A 10,294-nucleotide genomic window follows, 5' to 3' on the forward strand; every position below is an offset into this window, starting at 1 on the left:
AATAAAGTTACAAGACCCATCGAACGTGGAAACTAAAAAATAGATCAGGAGAAAACAAATTTCCTGAAAATTCTACAAATAGAATCCTAAAAGATAGAAAAATACAAAACTATCTCTAGGATTTCTTGCACTCGCCGAAACTAGCGGCCGCCGCCAAACTCCAATGCCACCTAGACACACGTTTGAGAAAAGACGCCGAACATCTTTTTGTTTAAGGATTGTTTAGGCGCTTCGAGAATTAGTGTGGATGTCCAGTCTAAATCACGCTACTCGAACTCCGAAGCAGCAGTGGAGTCCCAAACACTCATTCGAAGGACCGTGCTCTACCGTTCACGCAACCGTGCAATTCTAACATCTGTCGGCACATTCCCGGAGCAGGGCTGCCGGCCACGGGTGCTCCACTTTTCGGCTTCACATCCCAGAATTCGCTACAAATACCAACCCTCTCTTCAGCAGCTCCCAGAACCACTCTTCCACTACCATTGCTCTTCGTGAGAAGCCATGAAGCCTTGCGCCGTGCTATTGCTCGTGGTCTTCCTCGCCGCGTCCGGCACGGTGTGCTCGGCGTCGAGAGCAGCGCGCGCGGAGTGCGACCCGCTGGCGCTACGCCCGTGCGTCCCGGTGATCCTCTGGGGCGATCAGCCGTCGACAGCGTGCTGCGCCAAGCTCCGGAAGCAGCGGCGGTGCCTGTGCAAGTACGCCAAGAACCCGTATGTAGGTAGATACATCAACTCCGAGAATAGCAAGAAGGTTGCTGCCGCATGCCGCGTGCGGGTTCCTCGGTGCTAAAACTTTAGAGTGCACGCTGAGTGAAAGCCGTATGCCAGTAGTTCACATGCTGATCTGGGTTTCTGATTGCCGCATAATGTGACCTTGCTAGTACTAGTTGTTCGTGCTTTGTGTTTCAATGTCATCAGATACATTTTACGGTGTTAGACTTAGTATCTTCCGTTTGCTCGTTGTCTTGCAAAGTTGCAGTGGGATTTGAAGGCTGTTCTTCGTCTTCATGCTTTCCCTTTGATGATTTCAAGAGTTCCCAAGAAACGATGCTGAGTTCACGTGCCTAGATCTAAAGCAGCTGTATCTCTCATGTTACTTGTGTTGTGTGCTCATGTCAAGCTGCAGTGGAACACTAGAAGTGTAAACATGCAATGCAATGGTCACATTGCAGAGGATGGAATGGGCGAATCATGTAGAGTAGTTCCTTAAGCAGGCTGTGAGCAACTGCGTATGATTGCAACACTAAATAATGATAAAATACACCTTTTTTTTAGGGCAATGATAAACTACACCTGTTCTTCTATTATGTGCTCTCTGGAAAACCAAACACTGCGAAAATCCAAAAGCAGGAGAGGGGCATACTAGCACCAATTCACTTCAAGATGCAAGGGGACCGGTTCGGCCCACTGACCCGCTGGACTGAACCATGAGGATCAGGGCCGGCCCGCAAAATATCAGCCCAACACGAACCTCACCCGTTCGATTCTAACCGCACCTCTCTTCTCCTCTCTACAACGGGCATAACAGGACGCCGCCGTCGCGCCGCCGGCCGCCGGAACGCTGCGAGAGGCGCTCGCAGCCAGGGCCCCGAGCTCACGGAGGGAGAACGCCCATCTGCCGCCCAGGTACTGTATGCAATTCTCCCCCGTGCCGTGCTGGCCTCTCCACCCTCGGACTGTCCTCTCCCATCTGCCGGCCCGGTACTATATGCAATTCTTGGTCGTTAGTTCAGATTATTGCACGACTCGTCAGTTCAAAATAGCTTGTCAAATTCAGTTAGTGTTTTGGTTGGATGGCTGCAAGCTGCTGGACTGCGAAATGCTGATGCAAATTATTACTGTTTAGCTGCCGTACTTATAATTCATTACTAGTTAATGTCCAAATGCTGGAATCAATTTAATACTTCCTCCGCTTCAAAATATTTTTCTAAAAATAAATGTATCTAGACATGTTCAGTGTGTAGATACATTCATTTTTAAGCAATTATTTGAACCGGAGGGAGTAACACAATTGGGTAGGATCATGTTATGCACTTACGCTGCCCGTGGCATGTTTAACCTTGTTGCTTCAGCTTTGGTAGTTACAGATAACCTGATTGTTCTGAAACTGTACATCATAAGTATTCAGTTGTCCTCTTGGATCCAGGATAGAAAATGTTGGACTACAATCTCAACAAGAAACTGGGGTTGTTTTTCGTGAGCTTTCCAAAAAAAAAAAAAACTCACAATCTTCCGAGGCCCTTGGAGCAACAAGAGTATCAAAATAACCCATCGAAGTATCTTGTAGTTCAGTAAATTAAGTAAACTTACTAGTTTGTGGGTTGATGTTCTTTTCTTCTTGAATCGTTTGGATTTCAAGAGTGTTCCTGTGAAAAAACAAGACACAAGACCTCTTAATCAGGTCCTTGTTTCCTGTTGAACTTTCCTCTCCTTTTGTATTTGTGCGTTTTGAATCTCCTGTGTTATTTTTCTTTTGTTGCTTTTTTTTGAGATTTTTTTTTCTTTTCTTCATGGTGTCAAAGAGAGATCTTATTCAGCAGCAGTACTCAAGTTTTTACAATCAGTAGAAACCACATCAGGAATAGGACCTAGGACATGCACAATCCACTTGTCACCATAGTCTGATAGTCAGCATCTTACTAAGAATCTTCAGAGATTCTTCTAGGCAAGTCCAGGTCCCGGCTGCTACTCTCCAACATCTCGACAACTCTACTCATTGACGGCCGATTTGCGGCTGCCGTCTGCGTGCACCACAATCCAACTATGATCATCTTCCTCACGAGCTCTCTCGTGTCACCGCCAATGTCAGTGATACTGCTACAGAACTGATCCAGGTGGTCGTAGAGCCACTGGGCGAAATACTTGCTGGTAGTGTCAGCACCAACCTTGACATGCCTTTTCGCCCTGACCATCTCGAGGACCATCACGCCATAGCTGTATACATCAGACTTGCTAGTGACTGGTCCGAACTTCCTGGATACAACCTCAGGTGCATCATAGACATCTCTCTCCCTGGCAACACGAGCAGATGTCTTGTTGCTCTCTTTCGACAGACACAGATTTGCCACACCGACATCAGAAATCTTTGGGCACAGCTCCTGGTCCAGCAGGATGTTCCGGGGCTTGATGCTGATACGTGCACCGTTGGGGTTGATCTCTTCGTGGAGATACTCGAGCCCTTTCGCGACGCCCAACGCAATGTCGAACAATTTTTCCCAGTACAACCATAGCGAGTAATTATCGTCTACGGAGTCACCGCTCTTGCTGAGAGCGTAGCTTTCGAGCGAGCCATTGGGCATGTACTCGTATATCAGAGCTCTCGTCGGCCCCTGCAGGCAGAACCCCAGCAGAGGAGCAACGTTGGCATGGGAAATCCCACCGATGCCCGCCACCTCGCTCACGAAATCCTTGTTGCTGCCCTTGCAGTTGTTCAGAACCTTCACGGTGATCTGGCGCGCGTCGCGCAGGTTGCCTCTGTAAACGTCGCCATGGCTGCCTTGGCCGAGCTTGTGAGCGAATGTTTTGGTCATTCTTTCGACTTCTGAATAAGTGTATCTTTTCGGAGGATAGGCTCCCAATTTTGGCGGAGGTGTTTCTGCCTTTGAAGAGCTCGTTGGTTCCTCTTCAGGAGGTGACAAGCCTGCACGGTATTTCTTATGGCACAGGAAGCAAGTGGTAAGAAGGAGCAGCAGCAGGAATACGCCAGCGACGATTTCTACTATGGTATCTGCATGAAGTTGACAGATAGGTATTTAAATGAAATGTGAAGGAGATCACCAAGTCTTGCAATTTCTTGAGTTAGTCACTGTAAATGGTAAGATAGAGAAGCTATTTTTGCAAGGAAACATAATCAGAATGGACAAGAGCAAACACTCACAGATTCTCCTTTTGTAATGCGTGGATGCGCCGTCCCCTGCAATTTGTCAAAGAAACCATTAGCTTCTTAAGAGACGTGACATGCCGATAAATAATTACTTTTGCTATTTCTCATCTAGCTATTTTTCGGTTGAGTTATACGTCGTCAGATCTTGCATCTTGCTTTGTACACTTGAGCACCTTGACGCCGGCAGATTGTACACTTGAGTTATACGGCGTCAATGCTGTAACGAAGAAGGTACCTCTGTTCCGATTTTGCAGGTTGCTCTGCAGTTTCACGCTGAAGCCAGCGTCCTTGTCGTAGGAGCGGCTCCACAGCATGACGCCACCGTAGTTGGGCGAACCTTCCACCAGCGGCAGCACCTGCGACACGAGCGTGTCCGCGTTAACGTATCCGCTTCCCGCGGCCTCCGGCGACGCCGGCAGGCCGAGGTACACGGCCACCGACGGCAGGGCCGCCGTCCACTGCTGCCACGCGCTCCGCAGCGCGCTCGCATCCCCAGGCGCGAACTGGCACGGCGGGTTGTTGTAGAACTGCACCCACACGTGGTCGAACAGCCCCTTGCCGAGCGCGCCTCCAAGGGACGCATCCGGGAACGGGCACTGCGGCGCCGCGGTGAGCAGGTACTTCTTCTCGCTGTTGGCGCTGGCGTAGAGCGAGTTCAGGTTCCTGGCGAGGTTGTCGTAGTACCTGGACGGGGCTTCCATGTCGAAGTCGATGCCGTCCAGCACGGCGGCGCCGAGCGGGCGGGGCGCGGTGGTGCCGGTGCCGCCGAGGAAGTTGTCCCAGAGGTAGGTGGCCACGTCCTGCGCGTCGGAGGGCGAGGACAGGTTGTACCCGAGAGCGCCACCGCCCATGCTGAGGAGCACCTTGACGCCGCCAGATTGGCAGGACGCGATGTCGGCGGCGAGGGTCGCGCACGAACCCGAGGGGGCGTCGCAGTGGCCGGAGAGGTCGAGGACCGGAGCCCGGCCGGCGCCGAAGGTGGAGAGGAAGGCGAGGTTGACGTAGGCATAGAGCCCGGTGCCACACGTGTCGCTCAGCGTGCCCTCGCTGACGTTCTGCCCCCAGTAGATGGCTATGCTGACGGAGTCGTCCACCGCCGTGGCGGGGACGGACGCTGTGAAGAGCAAGGTCGTGAGGATGGCGAGCTTGGCGGGCATTGTGAAAGATGGCGGCATCGCCGGCATTGCTGTCTCTTGTGGCAATGTGACTTGCGCGTGTGTATTATATCTGCATTCGTGGGAAGGAGTGGCGAAGTTTGTAGGATAAAGGTGCACTGCAATCTGCAAATGACGAGGTTGTCTTCTTGTCTCTTGTGCATGGAGTAATCAGGACACATATGGAAGCTAGTGAAAAAAATATCATCGAAATTTGAATAAATCCGAGATATTACTTTTCAAAAAGATATAAATCCTTCCCATGTCATGATCTTGGCTGTAGTGCAGCGTTGGAGGGTCTAGGTAGCTGTTGGTCAGGTCTCGGTCCATTTCCCAATGTTCTCATTTTATTTTCGCAAATAATTTAAACGCTAGGCTTCAAATCTGGCTGAAATTTGAAATTTTCCTACGAAACTTGCAAATCTAGTGCGAAAACAGTAGGACGTAAAGTGAGTTTGATTTTAATTTTGTTCTTAAACACAATTCATATGTAGCTCCCCGATTTTGTGAGTGTGGGATACATAAAACACAAGTACAACCGTTTTAGCTTTCTTGTCGCTATTATCGTAGTTCTGTTTTTTTTTGGGGAGGATCGGTGTATGCTTGCAGCATAAAAACACTAAGAAATACAACCCTCCCGTGGATGGGCTCACCTTCTCTCTCCATGTTTTTGGTTCCTTATTACTCCGTATAACTTTTAGATTCTCTCTCACCAGCACTACTACATCTAGTTTTAAATCTTAAAACCTTCGTAGATTTTGAACTACAAGTTTAATTTATGAATCATTTGAATATTTGAGTTTCTAGTGAAGGGAGCTTCAAAATTACACCAATATTGAATAGTTTTTGACAGTATTTAAAAAATGATTTTTGAAACTTGATGAAACATGTTGATACTTCGTGAAACTTACTGAAACTTTTCTTTGCAACATTTTGTTTCACTATGTTTCAAATTAAGCTCAACAAAGTTAGATTTTTTTGGCAATTATCTTAGAGTCCAATTTGGGGACTATCTAGTTTTATTGAGTTTCAATGTCTATCATCACGTTTGAATGTGTTTCGAAATTCAAATTTGAACTTTATCAAAACAAGCCGTTTTCGGGCTTGCTTAAAAGATATAATGGAAAAAAATCATACTAAAAATTTAATCTGATATATATTCCAATAGATATCATTATTTCAAATTGATAGTAAAAATTAAACCTATATATTAAACAATGGAAGAGGGATTACTAGTGTAGGGTAACCCTACATGCAAAGATTATCTCAAGTACTAATCTCAAAGCAAATAAACGGTAAATCTGTGCACTAGACCTCCCGTGCACGGAAGAAACACCACTCTCCAAAAACACTCCACCCTGTGAGAGAATGGTGACGAGTCAAACCTCCCCTCCCCCTTCCCTACTTATTGAAAAAGTCTATTACAGGTAGAATTTATCTTGTTAGAAATGTAAGAACATACTACTACTCTACTCTCTTCGTTTCTATTTCTATATAAAAAAAGAGGTTGTTTTGGAGATCAAAAACACAAGTTGATCACAGATTAATTTTTTTTCCTAACATACTTACAAAATCCAGCAAAAAATACTACTTTTATATAATGTGAGTGTACTCTCAAAGGAAAATTAATGCCTATAATTTTTAAGTATATCTACTGAGTAGTTAACTTTTTTTTAAACATGGAAGGACGATTCCCTTTCTCGTCGCGGATGACACTGGCCGTTGGACGCAGGCTGTATCGGCAGAGAACGCCGACAGTTTTCACCATTCCTCTAGTCTAGCGCAAAAAAAAGAAGGCAAATCCGCATCGACGCTTAGTCTCAACTGTCGCGCCGTCACACCGCGGTCGCCCGTCGCCGCATCCTGGTGTTCCCTACCTTGCCGGGCACACTAGACGCCTGCGGCCTGCCGGCGCACCGTAATAGGCGCTATCTTAGTGGCTGGATACCCCGCGTTCCGGCGCGGTGCGCCTGCTACGGGCACGGTTAGGGCAGCGGCGGCCCGCTGAGATCCGGAATCTGCAACATGACTTGATTACTCGGCATTTTGCTCTACTCTGAATTAGGTACGCTCTGAACCTTAACCCCGAAATTTTTATACTGAATCCAAGTATCCTGTGGAGTGGCAAATAAAAGATTAGACATGAGCAACAATAGTACAATACCGACTCTCTAATGCACAAAAGGGTTTAGGACTTTAGGGTATAAAGCCGAGCTGAGCACATGTCTTTTGTCCAGAAATTATTGGCCGAGGATGACCCATATATACAGATAAAGCCCCAACGGCCTGATAAGCAAGTGCACAATTTGGTAGGCGACTTGCACACAATTTACAACATTATATGGAAATCTTGAAATTTTCAGCTCCTTACAATGGTGCAATACTGGAGCAAGTGCTCAGCATCTATATTAACATATTGGTTGATGATGATTATCAACTAAACAACACCTTTGGTGGCAATTCAAGGACACTTGTGCTCCCTTCTAGCATCTCGACGACTCTAGTCATTGTTGGACGGTCAGTAGCACTTAACTGTATGCACCACAGACCAACCACTATCATCTTCCTTACAGTCTCTGTGATCTCACCATTAATTTCAGAAGCACTAACACAATATTCATCTAAATTTTCATAAATCCATTGTGGGAAATATTGGCTGCTAGATTCACTGTTTGCACTGATATTCTTATCCCTTGCCCCAACCATCTCAAGGACCATCATTCCATAACTGTAGACGTCAGATTTGCTACTTACTGCTCCGAATTGCTTCGAATAGACCTCAGGGGCAATATAGCCTATTGTCCCTCTAGCACCACCAATGGAAATAGCACTTTCTTTATTGAGGCACAGCTTGGCCAATCCAAAATCAGATATCTTAGGACAAAAATCTTGATCCAACAAAATGTTGTGGGGTTTGATATCAAAATGCACGATGCGAGTATTGCATCCTCGATGGAGATATTCAAGTCCTCGAGCAATGCCAACTGCTATATCGAATAATTTCTCCGAACCTAGAATAATTTTACCTTTAGAGTTGTCCTTGAAAGCATACTGTTCAAGTGAACCATTAGGCATATAGTCATAAATTAGTGCCCTTTTGGATCCTTCCAAGCAAAATCCAATGAGAGTAACGACGTTGACATGAGAAGTTCTACTAATGCTAGCCACTTCATTGATGAAATCCTCCCCATCAGTCTTGTAGTCCTTTAGCATCTTCACTGCTATCTGACGTCCATCAGAGAAGCTGCCTCTGTATACAGCACCGAATCCACCTTGACCTAGCTTTTCAGCAAAAGATCTTGTCATTCTTTTCACTTGTGCATAAGCGTATCTTTTTGGATGTATGGTTCCATTCTTTTGTAGGATGGACTCAATCCTTGCCATTTCCTTTGATTTCTTTTTGCATCCGTACTTCTTGTAGCCCAACCAAAATGCAAACAAAAGCAGACATAGCATAAGTATGCTTGAGCTGCCTGCTATTGTATCTGTGTAGACAATTTATAGGGAAAAATGCATCAAAAGGGGAAGCAACTTATAAAATCTTCTATTTAATTAATTTCTTTGCATTTTATCTACTACTACATAACGATAAGAGGCATACGTTACTGGCAATATGTAAGCACACAATCTTAGTGTCACACAGCTGAGAGAAATGCATCTTCAGCTATTAAAGACCCTTGTTGACAAACCTACTGTGTTGTGTATTCTAAAACACTAGATATATTTTGTTTGCCTCATAAGTTGCATCTGTAATCTGCATATCAAGAACTCGTTTATACTTTTCAGATTTATACTAAAAACGGTTACTAATCATACTATTGTAGCAGAGCTTGTTAAAGATGGACACAAATGGGAAGATGCAAAGTAATTATCATGTGATCGAGACGTCTGAGAGATATTACTTACATGTTTTTATTCTGGTCTTTGTGTATCCATGCCCTGCAAAATTTTCAGCATAAATGCTCATGAGTACGTGAAAGATGCATTTATTCATAATATATGAAGTTTGCACTGCACCGTTAAAACCGTTAGTTTACCATACACATTAAAATAGAAGGTATAACTTGTAGTCATCTACGGTCCAACACGTTAACAATTGTGTTACAGGAACAACTAGTGTTGTTTTCCCAAGAATAAGAACGACCATCTTATTCTATGTATGGATGACAGATATAAAATTAATACATGAAAATTAACACCCATTTCTTATTTTCTCAAACAAAAAATTGTCACTTGAAGTTGATCTTATGTGGCTGACTCAAGTAGCCGGATCTGCTTTTTTGCTTAGAGTGTCAGAGCTGAGGGCAAGGTCCTTACACTCCAATTTTGAGAACTGAGTTCTAGCTCAGTGGCAAGGCAAGCGAGTGCGCAGCCAGCTCACCCGGGTTCGAATCTCCATCTCGCGGTAATTTCGCAGGGAGGGTCGAACTTTAAATCGGGTTATCATCCTAGCGTCCATTCGCGGGGAGAGTCTCATCCTAACTAACAACGTATAGCCAAGGGAGGGATCATTCCCCCATTGGTCAACGTTTTTTTTTTTTTTTTTTTTTGCTGCAGAACCGGAACTGGAGAGCTGAGAGGCTGCGCGAGAGGACTCCCCCATGACGATGCTTGCTGTCTCTGCGATCAGCAGTTCGAGACCACAGCTCATTGGTCAACGTTTTTTTTTTTTTTTTTTTTTGTTTTTGCTGCAGAACCGGAACTGGAGAGCTAAGAGGCTGCGCGAGAGGACTCCCCCATGACGATGCTTGCTGTCTCTGCGTTCGAGACCACAGCTCATTTGGCTCTGAATTTCCCTTACGCCAAAGAAGTCTGGGCTCGGTTTTTGGACTCCAACCCTGCTGCTGTTCGGATGGCCTCCTCATCGACAACGATCACAAGCTGGTGGGCGAAGCTTAGGCGCGGGAAGATGGGCGAGTAAAAGATGCGAGACGCCTCAATCTCAGTTTACATAATTTGGCACATTTGGAAGGAAAGAGGCCGGCGAATATTCTAGGACGAAGTTCTGCCTGCCAGTTCCGTAGCGATGTTGGTTAAGATTTAAGAATGATATCGAGTTGCTTCTGTTAGCAAAGGGAAGGGCGGTCTTTTAGGCTACAGTTCGTTTTTTGTTGTTGTTCCCTCGAGTTTTTCTTGCTTTGCCAAGATGAGTACATCTTAGGATGTTGTAACTATTCTGTAACTGTGGGTTTTTTTCCCTCTTCTTCAATGGAAAAGCAGGGCACCTGCTGTTCACCGTAAAAAAAACATACGTGGAG

At 45.6% G+C, this 10,294-nt stretch overlaps 2 protein-coding genes across 2 annotated transcripts; one reads left to right on the forward strand and one right to left on the reverse strand.

Moving 5' to 3' along the window:
* Positions 1-501: 501 nt before the first annotated feature.
* On the forward strand, positions 502-789 carry LOC124660766 (non-specific lipid-transfer protein 2-like). Its single transcript, XM_047198593.1, has one exon. It carries the CDS (start codon positions 502-504, stop codon positions 787-789), a length of 288 nt encoding a protein of 95 aa, XP_047054549.1.
* Positions 790-7,263: 6,474 nt separating this feature from the next.
* Positions 7,264-9,015, reverse strand: LOC124666081 (LEAF RUST 10 DISEASE-RESISTANCE LOCUS RECEPTOR-LIKE PROTEIN KINASE-like 2.1). The gene is made up of 2 exons (XM_047203428.1): positions 8,943-9,015; positions 7,264-8,521 (listed from the first exon to the last, which is right to left on the reverse strand). The coding sequence occupies exons 1-2, from the start codon at positions 9,001-9,003 to the stop codon at positions 7,470-7,472; spliced, it is 1,113 nt and encodes a 370-aa protein (XP_047059384.1). The 5' UTR covers positions 9,004-9,015; the 3' UTR covers positions 7,264-7,469.
* Positions 9,016-10,294: the final 1,279 nt, after the last annotated feature.

The sequence above is a fragment of the Lolium rigidum genome, chromosome 6, assembly GCF_022539505.1.
Source record: "Lolium rigidum isolate FL_2022 chromosome 6, APGP_CSIRO_Lrig_0.1, whole genome shotgun sequence".
Classification (NCBI taxonomy): Eukaryota; Viridiplantae; Streptophyta; class Magnoliopsida; order Poales; family Poaceae; genus Lolium; species Lolium rigidum.